Source organism: Mesoplodon mirus (assembly GCF_964341445.2).
Source record: "Mesoplodon mirus genome assembly, chromosome: 14".
Lineage (NCBI taxonomy): Eukaryota > Metazoa > Chordata > Mammalia > Artiodactyla > Ziphiidae > Mesoplodon > Mesoplodon mirus.
In genome coordinates, this window is record NC_138990.1 from 62,466,168 (window position 1) to 62,485,052 (window position 18,885).

The 18,885-nt window shown below is 48.0% G+C and overlaps 1 protein-coding gene across 4 annotated transcripts in view; it reads left to right on the forward strand.

The window, feature by feature from the left end:
- The window catches only part of PRKCE (protein kinase C epsilon), a 608,554-nt gene that overhangs the window by 497,345 nt on the left and 92,324 nt on the right, over positions 1 to 18,885 (forward strand). For 2 of the 4 annotated variants that reach the window (XM_082641774.1, XM_082641773.1), the window contains exon 16: positions 13,727 to 16,992. The exons of the other annotated variants lie outside the window; for them this stretch is intronic. In XM_082641774.1, the coding sequence (XP_082497900.1) occupies positions 13,727 to 13,873 (147 nt within the window). In that variant the 3' untranslated portion in view covers positions 13,874 to 16,992. Of the gene's footprint in view, positions 1 to 13,726; positions 16,993 to 18,885 lie in introns of those variants that run through there. 4 annotated transcript variants of the gene reach the window in all.

Here is an 18,885-nt window from a genome sequence, read left to right on the forward strand (position 1 = left end):
GCGGGCCTCTCACTGTTGTGGGCTCTCCCGTTGCGGAGCACAGGCTCCGGACACGCAGGCTCAGCGGCCATGGCTCACGGGCCCAGCCGCTCTGCGGCATGTGGGATCTTCCCGGACCGGGGCACGAACCCGTGTCCCCTGCATCGGCAGGCGGACTCTCAACCACTGCGCCATCAGGGAAGCCCTAAAGTGTCCATTTTGATGCATTTTAACAAACCTGTGTAACCACCGGCTCGTGGATGTAAAGAACATCTCTACACCCAAGCAGTTCCCAGGTGCCTCTGCCCCCGGAAGCCCCTGATCTGCTTTCTGTCCCTGGAAAGGAGATTTCTCTTTCCTAGAGTTTCACGTATATGGAGTCATGTTGTGTGCACTCTTTTGTGTCTGGCTTCTTTCACTCAGCATGTGTGTTTGAGACTTATATTTTTAACTTTGTATTATGGAAAATTTCAAACATGTACAAAAGTAGCAAGAAAAGGGGAATCCCCACGTGCCCATCACCCAACTGCAAAGACTACTAGCAGGCTCTGCTTAATGTGTTAGGGGAGGGATGTGTTTCTGTTTCGTTCACAGCTGCGTCCTCAGCAAAAACTCCTGGCACATAGTAGTAATTCATATATCTGTGTGGAATGAATGAATGAATTCTGTAGATCTACAGTGTTTTTCCAGAGAATGTTTCTCTCTTAGCTCCATCTCAAAATTCTCTTCTCACCTTTTATGGCCCAAGATCTATCCCAGTATGTGCCTGGGAATTTGGGCTGATAAGATCCTGCATTAGGAAACCTGAAATTGTTGAATGGTAAGAGAAGGTGGGTGACCTCATCGTGATTTGGGAGGCATCTATTAGAGTGTTTACAGTTCCCGTTTCAAAGCCAGTAGGCAGAGCAACAATAAATCCCAGGCCAAGAGAGCTTGATCTCCATCCAGGACATGTTCATAAATACGGGGCGGGGGGTTGGAGTGGGGGATTGTTGAGTGCAGGATCAGGGCCTTTGCCAGGACTGATTGGAAAGTTTCTTCTCTGAGTACCCAAAAGCATCCCGAGAGTAGCTAAACTCAACAGCTGTCAACAATGACACTGCTTTGAAAAGTCGATGATAAATGAAAAAGGGCCCCCTGGTTAGAGGCAGAGTGGGGCTGGCTTTGCCACTGTGTGTCTGCCCACTTTCAGCGGGAGCAGCCACGGGGCCTGCTGCTGCATGTCCCGCTGCATGGGGCCAGCTCGCTGCAGAGCCTGGCACAGGGCTCAGGCCTTGGGCAGGCCACAGCAGGCAGGGTGCTGTCTCCTCCTAAGGCTTTTGATTCCTGCATATCAATATTGTCTTTTCTACACATTTTCAGCTCCAGACACCCCTGCTGGGTGCCCCTTTACCCTACTTCCAGGTCTACCCATCAGTGGATTGTAAAATCAGTTTAGTGGGTCAGGTGCAGAAAACATTTTTAATGAAGACTAGGATAGGGTAGAATTGGGTAGAGTACAGAAGAAGAGAAAAGGAAAGAAAAGAACAAAGTAGAGAGACTAGAACATAGACTGCATCACGTATGGTAAGGGTAAAGTGTAGCAAGCTGCATCTTTTCTTGGGGACGGTGGAATGAGGGGATGTCCACTAGGTCATATATAACATATATTTCTTTTTTTTTTTTTTTTTTTTGCGGTACGCGGGCCTCTCACTGTTGTGGCCTCTCCCGTTGCGGAGCACAGGCTCCAGACGCACAGGCTCAGTGGCCATGGCTCACGGGCCCAGCCGCTCCACGGCATGTGGGATCTTCCCGGACCGGGGCACGAACCCGTGTCCCCTGCATCGGCAGGGGGATTCTCAACCACTGCGCCACCAGGGAAGCCCTATAACATGTATTTCTTACTCTTGGTCATAATGAAGAATTTTGAAGGGCTGTATTCCCCTTCACCCCTCATGTCTAAGATGTGACCCCAAAGGGCCTAGTGGGGATGGCAGCCTCATGCACTGTGAGGGACGCAGGGCAGAAGGCAGTTGTTTGCTTGTTGGCTGATTGGTTGGTTAGTTGGTTGGTCGGTTGGTTGGTGTTTAACGCAGCAACTATGCTGTTGCTGGAAGCCAGTGACTGGCCACCCGGGCTGGGCTCAGCGCTTCAGCCCTTTTGCACAGGTGACTGCCTTGACGCCTCTCAGCAGGAGGCAGGACAGCACACACCAGGGGCCCGGCCTGGGGTCAGAACAGGCTGAATCCAACCCTGGCTCCACCCGGGCGGGCCCACGTTGGGCCAGCTGCTTGCTACTCTTTGCAGTGGGAGTTGGGGTAGCTGGGAGGTTAAATGCATCAGGCAGATCTCCATCCCTGAGCTTTATTATGTTGTCCACACAGAGGGGCTGAGCCGTGCCGCTGCTGGAAGTACACGGCAGGCCCCCGAGCAGAGCCTCTAGCCTGTGCAGGAGACAGTTACTGAGTAAGTCACTTTTTAGCCCCAGTTACAAGGAGGGCCAGGAAAGAGAGGCACAGGGCGATCAAGGTATGTGAGGGTGACCAGCCTGGGTTGGGGCTGGTTCCCCAGGAAGGGGCATTTCTTTCCCACATAGCAGTTCCAGACCCTTCTTATTAGCAGCAGGATGGAGGCCTTGTGGCCTCAGGAACGGTTTCCGAGCTCCTTTGCAGCATTTGAGAGGGAAACGGGCACTCCTTTCCTCTCATGTCTTGTCTTGGAGGGGGCAGGCTCCCCTGTGTGAGAAGAGCTCTTGCTCTGGGCCATCACCTGGGGACTCAGCAGGGTCTACTTAGTTAAGGCCCGGCTGTGAGCTGGGTACTGCGAGTGACAGAAGATGCAGGTGGCCCCAAGATGCTACTTGCCTTGCCAGGGAGCCAATATTCTTGGGCCACTTGGAGACACCTCTAGGCCATTTAAAACTCCAAACTGAACGTCGTCAAGGGCCAGTGAGTGCTGTACAGACTATGAGGGTGTGTCCTTAACCACACGGCCCAAAATGAATCTTGGCTGAAACGTATGCTTATACTTTTTTACCAAGTTTTAACAGCAGATAGTCACAGCCAAAGGTGTGTCCACGTGTGGACCTGGGCAGGCCTGGGAGGGTTTCAGGAGGCAGGTGTCAGCACCGCCCTTCAGAACTGCCCAGAAATGTCTCCTTCCCTAAAAGGAATGAAGAAATGCTGTGTCTGTGAGGCTAAAGCTATGAGACAAGTGGTTCCGCCTGGTCTTGAAATAGCCTTAGACAGAGAGCCTGCGTCCGGGGGACTTTTCCCAACCATTTTCATAGGGACCCTTCAGCCTTCCCATGGAGCACCACACAGGCCCAAGGCAACGCCCCATGTGGGGGGCCTCCATGGTACGAGGGACTTGAAGAAAAGGGGACATTTCCGGTCCTGAGAATGCTTCTCAGAGTTACTGTACCACAGAGAATTTCAGGCCTTGTTTGAGGGGAAACTTTGAAATCTGTGATTCTTAACTTAGCAGTGAAGTTGCCACCCCTTCCAGAATCTGCTGCAGTGACCTCTCTCCAGGAAAACCCGAAAGTGCCCATACATAAAACACACTGGCTTGTATTTCACGAGGTTCCCAGAAGCCCTGAAGTCCCTCGTCTAGTACAGGGGTCGGCAAACTCTGACCCACTGGCCAAGTCCAACCCACTGCCTCTTTTTGTGCAGCCCTCAGACTAAGAATGGGTTTTAGGTTTTTCTTCAGTGGTTGAGGAGGAATGGTGACACTTGACCATTATAAGAAGTTCAAATATCTGTGTCCATAAATAAAGTGTTACTGGGACGCAGCCACTCGCAGTCACTGACACTTTGTCTAGGGCTGCTTCGTGCCACACGGCAGAGGGGAGTGGTTGTGACAGAGACCCCATGGCCCACAGAGCCTAAAATATTTACTAGCTGGCCTTTCACAGAAAACGTGCCATCCATGCTCTGAGAGTGGGAACCCAGGTCAAGAAGTCTTGTTTGAAATATTGAAATATTTTATCAAGGACTACGTTCCCTGCTTCTGTGGGAGCAGGGGATACAGGGAGTTGTATCTTGGGTTACCCTTTCAAGCTTCTGTAGTTTTCTAAGCTGGCCCTGCCTTCCAAACGAACCTTCAGGTAGAAGCCCCAAAATTTTGTTTAAAAAGCACCATAACAAATGTTCCAAGTTTGGTAACAGCTTCTTTATAACAGGGATACCTGCCCTCCCCTGTGAAGGAGATCCCAGAGGGCTGAGTCTATAGACTCCTATAAACCACTGATTTACAGACAAATTGTAGTTGGCTGAACTCCTTTGATCCCTGAAGTATTTCTAGGTGTGAGGGAGGAGGTTAGTGGTAGCTAATAGGAGTTTCCAAAGCAACTCTTCAAATGGAATTTGTAAAAATGTGGATTTTTTAATAGTCTGGGAAACAATTACGAGGGAACAAGGAGAGAGGGGGAATAGTTGAATTCCATCAAGCAGTGGATTTGACAGAATTCAGCTGTGGTTGGTTGTTCAGAATGCCTGTTGGTCTGAGGGACTTAGTCCATTTAAAAAATACATTTACATATGCAGACTGCCTTGGGAGTGAAGCGGCTTTCCCTCAGACATGGTTTAGATGAGGACCAGGTTATGGGGGAGGGGGCATTCGACCTGAGGCTTGGGTGGCTCCCCATCTCTGTATGCTAGCGACAGAGGCCAGCCTGCTGCCATGATTCTCTCCTGTGGACCAGGGAATGGCCAGGAACCAAGTGGCTTCCCATTTTTACATGTCATGAAGCTAATCATTTGTGCCTAAAAAAGCAAATGAGTCTTGATTTTCTTTTTCCCTAAAAGGTGGAAACAGCTTTACTGAATAGAGGTCACAAACTGGAGGGCCGTGCAACCCATTCAACCAGGCTGCTCTATTTTTAATTGAATTCGTTGGCAAAAATTAGGAGATCTAACATGAAAATGTGTCTGGGGTATTTGTTGGGAATTCAGAAGACCTAGGAACCCTGGGTCTGTGTTCCCGAAGGAACACGTCAGCTGCCGAGGCATGCGCTGCCCACTTTGCCCCCAGCTCTACAGCTCCCTGTGGACACACACACACCCTCCGGCTCATTACAGAGAAAAGAAGAAATGATGTCATAGCCAGCACTGCTAAAAGTAAAATTCATCTTCTTTCTTCCTTTTTGTTTTTCTTATCTTGCTTTATTCCAGAAAGTTTATAGATAGCCCACTAGGATATACAAAGCACATACTGTAAATGTAATGGCAGTGAAAATGAGGAAAGACAAACAAGGTTAGGAAGGCAATAAAAAGATCAGGAATGTCCTTTTGGGTGGGTCACAATTCTGGCTCTTAGCTTTTGAGAGAAGACTGGTTAGTCCTAGTATTTGGAGTACACAGGAGATGAAAGCACACAGGTTACCCTGGTGATACAGTGATTATTCTGTGAACTGAGATCAGGGATCATCCCAAAGACAACGCTCTTTGTTCTAACCATACTGTTGTGATCAATATTGACAAAGAGGCAATACTAATAATTTACATTTACTCTCTGCTGTGTAATGTTCTCATCACTTAAATGTATTATTTCACTTAATCCTTATAACAAGTATATGGGGAGGACTACTAATATCCCCATTTTACAGATGAGGAGACTGAGGCACAAGAGAGAATTCATGATTTGCCCAAGGCCACAAAGTTTAGCGTGCATGCTAAACCACTAGGCTACGCTGCCTCTCAGAGGGCGACATCTAAAGAAACCAGTGTGGTTTGCCAGTGAGCTCTTAGGTATCCTGATTTTATAAAGGCCGATATAAAATAACTAAGGAATGGCATGAAATTCAGAAGGAATACCAATATATTGTGTGACCTTGAGGGGAAGCTGAATCCAGAACAATTAGCCCCTAAATAGGCTTTCAGACTACAAAAAGTCCGTTTGAAACTGCTAAGAAAATGAAGGAAGAAAGAGATCCACTGCTCCTTTACACAGAGGGACTCAACAAGGCTGCACATCAGAATCACTCACGGAGCTATAAAAAAAATACAGAGGTCTGGGCCCCATCCCTGGACATTCCAGTTCACAAGGTGTGTGTTGAGGCCCAGGTGTCCATATAGCTGCATGTTTGTTTCTGATGCACAGGCAGGATGGAGAACCACTGACTGAAAACAATGACAGATAGCAAGGCTGTTATTTTGCCTCTAACTTTTCCCCAAAGAGAAATATCTTCAAAGTACAAAGATTAGGGCAAAAACCACTCTTGGGTGAACTGAAACCCAAGAGAAGTAAATTAATGAATTATATCTAATGAAGTCACCTGGGTGCTATAACTCACCCAGGCCAGATCCTGGAGCGGTTACACTGAGTCTCCAGGGTGGGTGTAGCATCACTCTCATTTAAAGTTCCATGGTGGTTCTGTTGTACGGCCGAGTTTGAAAGCCACTGTGCCAGGCCCAGGTGAGTTATCTCTCAGGTTAGTGAAGAATCAGCCATGCCCACTATTTGGTTATTTGGATTTGATGGAATAGAGCAGTGGTACCAAATGATGGGACATGGGCAAACAGTCTCCCAGTATTCAGAAAGAGGGAAAATGAGGTTTGGGATACTCTGAGATGGATGTGATTAAAGTAAGTTTCTAGAAGGTTTTATGAGAAGATGGTTTGTGGACACTTAGGGGGAAATGGTAATTGCTTGGAGCCAATTAACTTCACCTCTAGACTAATAGATGAGAGAAATGCTGCAGGCATTGTGTATCTTTATTCCAGCAAAACAATTGAAAGTCTCGTAGAGCATCCTCCTGAACAAGATGGAAAAAGTGACCATGGCTGGTTGATTCACAGTGGATTTAACACCCATACCCCCAGAGTGTGCTGGTGCGACTGGGTAGGTCAGCTTTGTGAGGGAGCTCTTTGCAGAGGGCAGGTCAGAGGACTCTGAGCCTGAACTTCCCTTATACAGTATTTTTATATGCATCTTGTTAAAGAGATGGGAGGCATGCCAATCAAATTTTAGGATGACAAAAATCTGAAGGATATGGCAGAAAAGATGGATGACAGAATTAAAATGGCATTCATGTAGTACTTTAGAGTTTACATGAGGTTTACTTATATGCTCTCATGCAATCCTCAGCAAGCTAGGTAGATTTATTATCCCCACTTTCTTGGTATTCAGAGAGGTAAATTACAGAATCATTATTTATGGTAATCTTAACAACCTAGAAATAAGTAGCACCATAAGAAGAAATCAGGGTTAAGTGTCAGAGGTTACATCTGGATGCAAAAAATCCATTTCAGAAGATGGGGGTTTGTATTAGTTTCCTAGGACTACCATAAAGTTCCACACGCCGGGTGGCCTACAACAACAGAGATGTATTGTCTCACAGTTCTGGATGCGAAAGTCTTTGATCAGGGCACCTGCAGAGCCGCGCTCCCCCTGAAACCCGTAGGGGAGGAATCCTTCCTTGCCTCTTTCAGCTTCTGGTGGCACCAGATGTTCCTTGGCTTGTAGTAGCATCACTCTGCTCTTCATGTGGGTTCTCCCCGTGTCTCTTCATCCGGTCCTCCCCCTGTACGTGTCCGCCTCTTTGTCCAAATTTTCCCTTCTTATAAGGTCACCAGTCATACTGAATAGGCCCCACCCTGATGACCTTACATCTGCAAAGACCTTATTTCCAAATAAGGCTGAGGTGCTGGTGGTTAGGATTTCAACATAGCTTTTGGGGGAGACACAGTTCAACACATACCAAGGTTAAATTGGAGTGACAAAACTGTAAGAGCGTCACTGTTTTATCACAGTTACCTCAGAAATGATAAAACATTGACACCGTCTTAGACATTGATTTAATTTGAGAGTTTCCACCAAGTAGAGGGTCATGCCACTTCCCTTGGCATTGCTTAGACCACGGAGTCAGGAATCGAGCCATCATTTCTGGCCACCACATTCTAAGAAGGAAATGGATTAAAAAATGGTAGGGCACCACCATGGCAAGATAGGTGCTGTGAAAGCTTCCACTGGCAGCCTAGACAAACCCTCTATGTGTCTCGTTCTGTTTTCTATCAGGAAAATCCAAAAGTATGATCAATTCTTGGTTAACAAAATTAAAAAGGGGGGAAAAGGGATAGAAGAATACGTTGAGAGAAATTTCTAGGCAAATGATAGTTGACTTGAATTTTGTTCCAACCCTCGTTTTTGTCAGGCAAAACACTATGCAGTTACACATTTCTTATTTCATTAAACTCCATGGATGAGCATGTGTGTATAAGCGTATGCACATGTACTTTGTCAATATATGGGTATAATGAATATATGTGTATATGTAAAGATCCAGTTAATTGATGTTAAGCAAGGATTCTAATTATTTAAATTCTCCCTTTTTCTTTGAAGATATTTAAAAGAAGGAAGAGCTTAGATAAGAATATTGACATTTCAGAGCTAAGAGGAATCTTGGGTTTGACTGTTGCGCGAATAAAAGGATTTTGAGCAAATGAATATTAAGGGATTGCTGTGTGCCCTGCTTTGCAGTAGGTACCTTGAGGGATACGAGAGGAAAATGTGACACACATAAAAACATGACAAAGAGGGAGCAAATGCATGTTCCAGGAGTGCCTTGGGGGACTGCAGGGGAGGGTCAGGTGGAGGGAGGCTGGAGTCAGGGAGACTCAAGAGGGAGGTGGAACCTGAAAGCTGGATTTTTGGAGACCACGTGGAGACAGCCATGTCTCCCCAGAAAGTTATGGTCACACACATGGGTCCGGGGACCCTGGCTTGTGGTCACTCTACTGCCTCTGCCCTTGCTGTCACACCAGGCACAGATGAAGAGGTGGTCTGGGACCAGCACGGTGACTACAGCCCTGTGCCCCGGCCTGTAAGACCAGGGAGTTTTCTCGGTGCTTTAGAACAAAGTCATCTGCTGATCTCGTAATCAGATAAAGACAGAAGCAGAAATCGCTGGCTCCTCTGAAAGCTTGTATTTATGACTTGGGTTCAGTGAGGGCTATGAAAGAATTGCGCCAGCCAGACAGGAAGCGAGCATTCAGGCAGCCTGCCCGTGTCCGCACTGGGGTCCAGACACTGCCACAGTCGGCTGAGCCTCCAGCCCTCAGTGGCCTCGGCGCGATTTAAAAGGCAGATCCCCTACCTTTGCCTCTCAAATGCAGGAGTGGCCTGTAACTCTGTTTCCATAAGTTCTACCTCACTCCCCGGCTGCAGATGCCAGAAGTGTGCCCTCCCCCCAGGGTCAGCCCCAGACCTCTCAAATCCAAGACCTTACTACTCAATGAAGCCAAAGGGAAGAGGAATGTTGTTCTCCCCTGACACCAACTGCAAATACCCACCAAGTCCGTAAACTTCTCTTAGCCCATCTGTCTTGGTAGAATTTGCCCAAACCCTGGTTCATCCTCTTTCTTTCTCAGACCAGCAGTCAAGGAACCCTAGTGGCCCAGGCTGACCACTGCAGGGAGAGGAAACCCCATTCACCAGACCTAAGCCTGCCTGTCTCTCAGGGCGCTGTGGGGCAGCCATGGGCTGCGGTGCCCTGCTCCAGGCTCTTTGTGAGTCAGACCTCAACCTTCTCCAAATAAAAACACCCTCTGGCACAAGAGTGCCACAGGTTCTGAACCCAGATCACTTCAGTGGCTCTAGATAAAGCAGCAGCAAGAGATGTGCATTTGATTAGTTTTTTCCTCTGATATTTCTTGAGCACTCTCTGTGTGCCAGGCAGTACGCCATCCCAGGGATGGAATGGCGAGTTCAACCCGGTCCCTGCCCCCAGGAGTGCACAGATTAGTTGCAAAAGGAGGCGGACACCCAGGGTGGTAAGTGCCGTGATGAGAGTTAGGAGAGGTGATAGAACCCCCATAAGAGGCCTGGAGGGACAGAGAAGGCTTCCTGAAAGCAGGGCCTCTGAGCCAAGATGGGAAAGGTGAGCAGAAGTCAGCTCGGTGATGAAGACATGGGGCAGAAGGCAAGGAGGGGAGGGGGTGCTCCGGGCCGAGGACTAGCTGAACAGAGACCCGGTTGCAGGAGCAAGCCAGTGAGTCCAGAGGACTTCATGGTTCCCCCGGGCCCAGGAGATGAAGCTGGGCAAGTGGACAGGCACGAGATCCCAGAGGGCCTTTCGAAGTGGGTAAGAAACGGGCTTTTTCCGAGAGCAGTAAGCCACCGTTGGAAGAATCTCAGTGGCTGGAGGAAGCACAGGATGTTCAGGCAGGCCCTGGCTCAGCGCTAGTTCAGGATTTGAAAGCATCCAGAGAACTGTGAGCTCAGGCCCTGCCCTCACGAAGCCCATGGCACCCGTGGGCAGATCACATGGGCTGTGCTGCGGAACACAGCCAAGAAGAGAGTGAGGCATGCCCACGGCACACGGTGCTAAGACTCGGAGGCAGGGTAGGGTCTCACATTTATTGGGTGCCCATTGTGTGTTGGGGTCTGCACGGAGGCACCTCACATCTGGCATCTCATTTAGTCCTCAAGACAATCTGTAGGGCACCTGTGACCACCCCCATTTTACAGATGAAAAGACCAAGGCTCAAAGAGGTTACCTTCACAGTGTCATCTAACCAGGATGGGAGGCCAGCCAGTGCTCTTTCTCCTCCTGCATGCAGCCTTCCTTCCGTGTGCGTCAGAGGATGCGGGAAGGACTTAGTGGAGGAGATGAGGTGTGAAGAGTTAGAAGGCTGTTCCGCTGTCCCAGTGTCACCTCTCAGGCTGTGCGGTGGGGGCTGAGAGTCAGGCATTTAGATATTAGGAGAGGCACATGGGGTGACTAAAGATCCAATTAAACAGGGAGTATCTCTAGGAGCTTGCCCATCAGAACCTTGGAGTGGAGTCTCGTGCCAACTCTGTAAGGGAGACGGCAGCTTTCCGAAGAGTAAACCCAGGGAGTACAGGATAAAATCCCCAGCCCTCTCTAAATTTGAGGATGCTATGCTGCCTCCATGGTATTAACAGGGGATGGGGTTTCTTAGAAATACTTGCTTTGGAAAACTCCCTAAGCCTCTAAGGTTAATTAATAGTCAGGAATTGTTAGTTATTTGAATCGGGAATGAGTGACTGACATGCACCTAAGCTGTCTCCAAGGGAACTAGGGCCTGGGCCAGGTTGCGTAAGGGGTGCGTGAGCCAGGTGTGTTCTTCTGTAGAGCTCTTGAAGAATGGCACACTCACTCCAATGCCACAGATGATTCCGGGACCACTGGAAAGCCCAGAACAGAGCTAGATTGCTCACCAAGCCAGCCCGCCATGGAGCTAGAGGCTCTCTGGGAATGACATCCCTAGCTGTATTGACTGAGCCCGATTCCCTGGTAAGCAGTCAGCAAGTTGGGACATTCAGACATCCTGTGGAATCTAGCTCCGTCACTGTGCTCATTTGACCTCAGCAAAGGAAACCCGTTTCCATGACTAATGGACACAAATGATTGAAAGGTGAAGCACAAGTAGTTAAACAGGGGAGCCGATGCCAGAGTGTGTACAGATTTCCTGAGGTTCTCTATACACTGGCTCCCCTCCCCCATTAGTGACCAGTGAGAGGGAGCCAGGAAGGAGGTGGTCCTGCCCCTGAAAGCACCTAGGCATAGCCCACCGTTGGTGGTGTGACCAATTGAGTTTCCCTCCCGCCCTATTCCTTGCCAATCTTCTTCACCAACTCCCGCCCCTGGTCCCCCTCTCCTCCTGCCCCCACTGAGGATGCCCCTTGGTCGCCTTCTGGGATGATACTCAGTGCTTCCCAAGTCTTGAAGTCTTGCTGCCACCTTTTCCCCATTCTGCTGCTCCCCCAGCACCATGGGCCATACTCTATAACCCCTCTTCAATCAAAGTGAATCCATCCCTCCTTCGATAGGGGTCTTCAGAAGAGGCGTCACCACACCCTTTCCCCAGGCACCTGCCCTCCCACATCCCTCATGCGTCACTTGGGTTTGGGCTTTGTGGTTCTCCTCTGGAGTCCCTCTCCATGAGGGCCCCCCTTTTCCTCGTGCTCTGTACACGCTGGAGGTGGAGAACGTGTCATTCTCTTGCCTGGGGCCAGCCCTCCTGTAGAAAAGACGAAGCCACTCCTCAGTTTTCCCATCTCGAGGGGCGACACACACATCCTGCTGCAGCAAGTCCTGTTTCCATCCCTTGGGCTTTTCTGTGTCCCCCTTTGGTCTCCCCTCCAAGGTCTCTGAGACCTACTGAACTATGCAGCTCAAGGCCAGAGAGAAGACGCCAAGCAGGACTGATGAGTGCTGAAAGATGGAAAAGACTAGCTCATCTCTGCTCTGTGCTGTCCACCTGATTCAGATTTCAATCTGGGGAAATTTGAAAACAGACTCCCCTGCCAAGCTCACCTCATCATGTCACCACTCTCTCCCCAACCCACAGACCTCTCCCACCATGCTGGTTTACCAGCAAGTCGTTCTGGCTTTGCTTCAGCCTAGTGGTTTGACCTAAATGTCTCCTGTTTGAATTTGACTCTTGCCGTGTCTTCCCACGTCTCCAGTACCCAGCTTTCCAGACGTTCTACACCACGGGCGGCATCATGCTGAGAGCTGGATTTGAGTCTGGCTCTGCTCTGGACTCATTGGGTGACTATGGGCAAGTCACCAAACCTTTGTGAGCCACGGTTTCCACATCTGTAAAATCAGGATAATAACACCTGCCTGTTCCAAGGATCAGTGAGCAAATAAACGTGAAGATGCTGTAAACTGTAAAGCAGCACTTCCCCAACCATGTTCTGCAGAACTTTGCTCCCATCTTCTTAACCATCTTCTTCTCTGCCAAGGTGCCTTCCTCCCATCTCTACCAACATGATTTTAACTCATCCTTCAAGTCTCAGCCGGGGCCTGACTACTCCATGAAAGTTTTTCCAATGATTGCAGTGTGTTATAGACAGGAATACTGATTCCCGATTCAGCAGTGAACCCCCAAAGGCAGAGAGCATTATTCATACTTCCTGATTTTCTCCAAAACCCAGGATTCGTTTGATTGCTTCCCTCCACCCTCCACAGACCATAAGCCCAATTTTGGTAACTTGAACCTCCATCTGGGTATGGGTCTTTCTGAGCTGGGAAGTCAGTGGTGGGCTTGCTGATATATTCACTCATTTAGTAGATGCTTAGTGCAGGGGACTGCTGGGGACCCAAGGCTGAGTCAGACAAGGCTTCTGCCTTTAAGGAGCTCATGGTCAGGACAAAAGCATTAACAATTCACTGCAAGTCAGTGTCTTGAGTATAATAATAGAAATAATGTGGGAACACAAAATAGCAGGTGAGGGTCAAGGCAGGCTTCCCAAAAGATGGTCCCACCCACCCCCCATCCCATGCATCCTCCTACTTATAGAGAAGATGACATCTGGAGCAGACATGGCAAGGTAATGGGGGGTTTACCTTTATGGAAGAAAGACCACTGGAGACCTTTTGGGAGGGAGATTGAAGTTCACTTCCTGGATCACAGGAAGGGAGGTCTCAGTGGAGCCAGAGGGTTAGGGCAGGTGCTGGAAGGGGGAGTGTCCGGAACACACACACAGACATGCACACACACACTCCACCCCCCCACACACAGTCTATGGGAATCCCACTTCCCTGCTTTTCCATCATACCTCTCACCCCGTCTTCCTTCTCACCTGGACTCATTCTTCCTCTCCAAGTCCTCCATCACCTCCCGGTCGTGGGGCCATTCATCGTTACCTCATTGGAACAGCTCGATGTCTGCTCTCAGTAGCTAGAGGTCTGCTTTGGCGAGAGGCTGGTCAGTGCGATGCCCACTCCCTGCGGGGGGCCCTGGGGAGGAAGGTCAGCCTGGAGTCAGTGCTTTCTCTTATCTTCCCACAGAAAACCAAAAGAGACGTCAATAATTTTGACCAAGACTTTACCCGGGAAGAGCCGGTACTCACGCTCGTGGACGAAGCGATTGTGAAGCAGATCAACCAGGAGGAATTCAAAGGCTTCTCCTACTTTGGTGAAGACCTGATGCCCTGAGAAGCCGCTCCAGGTGGAGTTCGGTGATGCTGCAAGCAGGGGCGCTGGGAAGATTCCTATTTTCCCATCGGACGGTCTTGAACTACTTCTCCTCCCCGGAGCCCCAGTCCCTTGTCCACCCTCTATTTATTGCATTCCCTCCCCCCAGGCCAGCTCCTCCCTCTTCCCACCTGGTGACCAGAAGGCACTCTTGGTTCCTGTCTCACCAGTAATGCAGAATCGTGTGGCATCAGCAGTTCACTGGACCCAGTGCCTAGTCTGGTCTGTTGGCAAGCCTGGCTTCACTCCACGGGGGCTTCTGGCAGGGAAGCGACTTCAGGCCTTTTACTGAAAAGAAAAGGAAAAAAAAAAAAAAAACAACTAACGAGACTCTGGCTCTGCTCATGGACGCAGAGTCCTGACAACTCTTGCTTCTCATCCCTCCAGTCCCCCCGCCTGCCACCCTCTGCCATTCTATCCAGTAGAAGAGACTGGTGCTTCTTCAGCCCAAAGATGGGCGCCCTCAAGGCATGCCCAGGAAGGAGAGAGGCTGGGAGATGCCCGGGTTGGCTCCCTGTGTGGGTTTGCTCTGGAATAGCTAATTCTCGCTTGCTTTGGTTTTAGCTTTGGGGCATGCCAAAGTTGTGTAAGCATGCGTCTTGTGGAAGAAATCGCTCTCCATAGAAAAAGAAATTTGATTTTGAACTCTATTTAACATTTGAAAAATAGATGATGAAATTTGCTTTCTAATTGGCCAAAAGATATAAATTCCAGTGTTAATACAGGTAGATATTAAAGGGCTAATAAATCATCGTCCAAGGTTTATGCTCTTAATGCTTTCATGGCACGTGGGGCTCTGTGAATTGAGAGAAAAGGAAACTAGTAATGCCCTTTGTTATTCAAGTTCTGCCTGAACTCCAAGGCCACCGCAGAGGTGGCCAAGGCCCTGGGGTTCTAGCAAAACTCGCCTCCCAAATTCTCTTTCCAGTTTTGTCCTAAGTCCCCAGCATCAACTCTATTTATTTTCTGCAGCAGTGTGCAATTTTTGCACACTTCTACCAAATGGTAGTACTACTGTGTTGTGGTTTTTAAACATTAAACGTGTAAAGTTAAATATGAAATATCTGCTTTTGGAACAAGCAGAGTGAGGCTAAACATGGGTTACGCAGAGGGTATCAGGAGATTGAAGAGCGACTTATTTGAAAACTGACAGGGTGGCAAGATGCGCTCGGAGTTTTGTTTCTGTGTGACATGCAGTGGCAACTCATGTGGACACTATTTAGTGGATGTGACATTACCTCCTGTAGATATGATAACAGTGTTACATTCTTTGATTTCCAAGGGTTCTCTGTGGCTTTGTGTACATGTTTCCTGGAGGTCGTTTGATTATCTATTTTGCTGAACTGATTTAGCAGGGAATGGAATCCATTCCAACTGTTGCACGTGGATTTCCCAGCTGCCCCTAAATATATATACTTGTGAGTGGCAAAGTGGCACTAATGAAGCTTTTTGCCTTTTGTACATTTGAGATTTTTGTATATAGTGTTTGCTGCAAGGCCTGTGGAATTAATTCATTGAATTTAGAGGTATCAACTGCTGCATGTTCAGGCATATTATAAAACTTTAGTCTATGAAAGAATAATTATAATAATGTCCAGGTGCAATACTCTCTGAGTGTATTGGTTCAAGTTACCGAGAGATAAGGTGTGTTTCCTTCTTTCTTTTTTCTTTCTTCGGGGTGGGGGGGAGGGGTGTTCTTTGTATTGTTTATTTCATTTTGGTTCATTTTAAAAGATGTAAACTCACATATAGTTCTCCTGCGCTCTGTTATGCCCTGATAGAGATGGGAAAGAGAAAGGAATGTTCTGGATGGTGGTTTCAAAGTTTGGACAGTGACTAGCTGCGTCCCGTTAGCTGGTGTCCATATTTGTATCTGGCTAGTCGCATAGCCTTGGTTACTAGTGATGCCATTCAGTTCTCTTTTGTTTTGATTTTTTAAAAACTCAGGTGTAATTATTAACTGTTCTTATGATAATTTCAAATATTACGCTGTATCAATTTGTGTGTTTGGCATACCAGTGAAGAGGTGAAGAACAGTAGATTAATTGATCTTCGGTAACTTGACCTACTGGGGAGAGACTGTCTTCTGGAGTTGAGGACAAGCACAGAAACATCTTCATGGTGGCATCATCTCATTTTTTAGGAAGACGTGACAATACTGCCCATCTTACTCACGCATCACCACTGCTCTCTGTTTTCTCCTCTGCTTCCTTCACCCTGATGGACTTTGAAACACCAAGCAAACTCTAACTATAATGCCAACTGGCCTTGTCCAAGGTATTCCCGTGTCAGCAGGGGTTGGGCCTTCCTAAAGGACAACGGGCATTTTTGTTGGGAAGTCAAATAATAATACATTCCACCAGGCAGCTCCAGGCAGCCACTCAGTGGGTTGCCTGGCCCAGAGATGCCCCCTTCCAGCCCCCCAAAGCTGGGCTGGCTGGGATGCCTCCTGTTTGGGGCTGGAGCTCATCAAGTTCTCACAGAGGCAGATTCAAATCCCATGTAGTCTATAGAACAAGGCTTGTGTGTTCCGTGAGTAGTCATTGTTCCATCTTAGCTTTCACAAGAGTTTGGAAGCAGACACACTGTTTCATTTCTGCCAGTTCTTTCTAATCTTTCCAGCTTGCTCACTCTTTTTTTTTTTTTTTTTAAGAAAAAAAGGGGGACGGGAGTGCAAAAAAACTCCAAAAAAAAAAAATATGAAGGATAGCTGTTCTCCTGTGTTCTATCATAATGGACTTTGTGAAGTGGAAACATTTTTTTTTCCCTCCGAAGGTGAAAAAACAATGTATTCTTGCTTAAAAAAAAAAAAGAAGAAGAAGGCTAAAAAATTACCTCTTTTTAAATTATGTGCAAAATAATTCTGGCTAACTATAAAATGTATTCAATTTTAGGGATTTTTTTTTGTATTGTGATGCTTTATTTGTACATTTTTTTCCCTTTCTGGATGTAATTTTAATCTCTTGCCATTCATTAGTGTTATTTCATTGTAAACATTATTGTGCCAAATGTACTGTATTCAAAAGGATGTGAATGTGTATTGTTTCAGAACCTAATAAATACAATGACGTTAAATCTTATTTCTCAGTACTGATGAACATTTTTATCTCCTTGGTGAGTGTCAAGGTGGCACTAATGAAGCTTACTGCCTTTTAGACATTAGGGATTCCAAGTTCCCAAACCTAGATGTGGTTTCAGCTTTTCTCTTACCCTTTGAAGATGCACAAAGGATGCAAATGACCATATTGGCAGTGCCCAGTGCCCACCCCTGCCTGGCCTCTATGTTTCAGGGACTGCCAGCCAGAGGCGTGGAGGGCGCCTGAGCGGACTGGGTGTGGCTCTGGGCTGTCTGGGTGTGGAGCTGCCCTGGAGTGCCAGCAGTTGGGCAAGCAACACCAGGAGCACTTCATTTTCATCTTTCTAGAGAAGCAATGCTGGATCTCCTTGCAACGCATTCAAGCCTCTTCAGGACTCAGTTTCTGACCGGCTGCTCAGAACTTTAGGCCTTGGGAGTCCTAGAAACCCCTGCGAGGCTGGGAGCCCCTTGGTGGCTGGGCCTGGAGCACAGGCTAGCCAGTGGGGCTCCATGCTTGGCTTGCACCCTCCCTGCCGCTCAACCAGTGTTCATGGCCATCACAGTGACTCTGAGCTCTCCAGATTCCTCCTTCGTGCTGGGGCTCCTTTCTCACACTCCACTCATGTTGCACTGCTCCTGCTAGGCTCCTCCTCTTCTTTCTCCAGCATAGAATTTTCAAGAATGTTTGAAACTCAAAAGGATGCTCTAGAGTACACCAGAAATTTCAAGTAACCAGAACTCCCTGTTTCTTAAGAGCTATGGGCATGATTGCAGTTTTACAATTTGTCATCCTCAGGCCATCCTAAGGAGATGGACTATCTTATCACCCTTTCAGCCCTTACAATCACTTCAAGAGCCCTCCCATGACTTTGCTATATCATCCTGAAGGTACTCACCTCTCAGTCCCCTCTCCCACCCCCACCAGCAACATCGTCTGCCTACCTGGAGATGTAAGCATGGACCTCCAGACCCACTCCAAGAAGAAGGTTGTATTTATCTATTTTTCTCTCTGATTCAGGCAGCCGTTTCTAAGTAAGTGACCATCCCAGGAGAAGCAAGCTTCCCACCAGTGTGTCTGAGTTTAAATAAAAAGAGAACTGAATTAAAAGATGCTGTTCTTAGAAGGTCAGAAGACATCTCCAAGCATTTCACTGAATGAAATATGACCAGTCTACACCTCCCTCGTCTAGTGGTCCAGGAGAGACAGCTCCAAAGTCCTGGAGATGAGGAAATCCATCCTCCCAAAATCTGTGTGCTCCACAAATCACACAGAAGCTATAAGAAGGGTCAATTGCTGATCAGAGTCCCTGGTTTGGAACCTCTTCCCTCAATCCCAACCACGTTCTGGGAGAGGAAGCCAAGCACTGCCATGCCTGTTGCAGGAAAGCCATGACCACTGGCCCCTGACAAGGGCTGTTAGGTGGCTCCGGAGCTACTTGATGAAAGCCTGTCTGTGTGGCTTTGCCCCTGAGCTGAGAAACAGCAGGTCTAACATTTCTTGCAGCGGGAATCTATGGGAAGTTCGGTCCTTCTCTATTTCCTTGTACCTGAGTACATTCCAGTGCTTGGATTACTAGGAGCCTGGAGATCTCCATGCAATAAAATTACTGAACCACAAAGCATGTGTCGTCATAGTGCTTACAGTGGCAGAGAGATGGAGTGAAAAGAAAGCGTAGAAGCCACATCATGAAGTTTGTTTTTCACTTTGAAGTTCTTTAGCCTGGACAATGATACAACTTGCGTGGTATGCCTTAAGCTAGACGAATACACCCTCCAGGGATGGACAGCCGATTGAATAAATAGACTGTTTATTCAGAAGGTACTGCAAGTGCTTCAGCTCTCTTTTAACTCCCATCGACTCCTGGGGGGTTTGTTAGTAGCATAAAGAGTGCTAGAG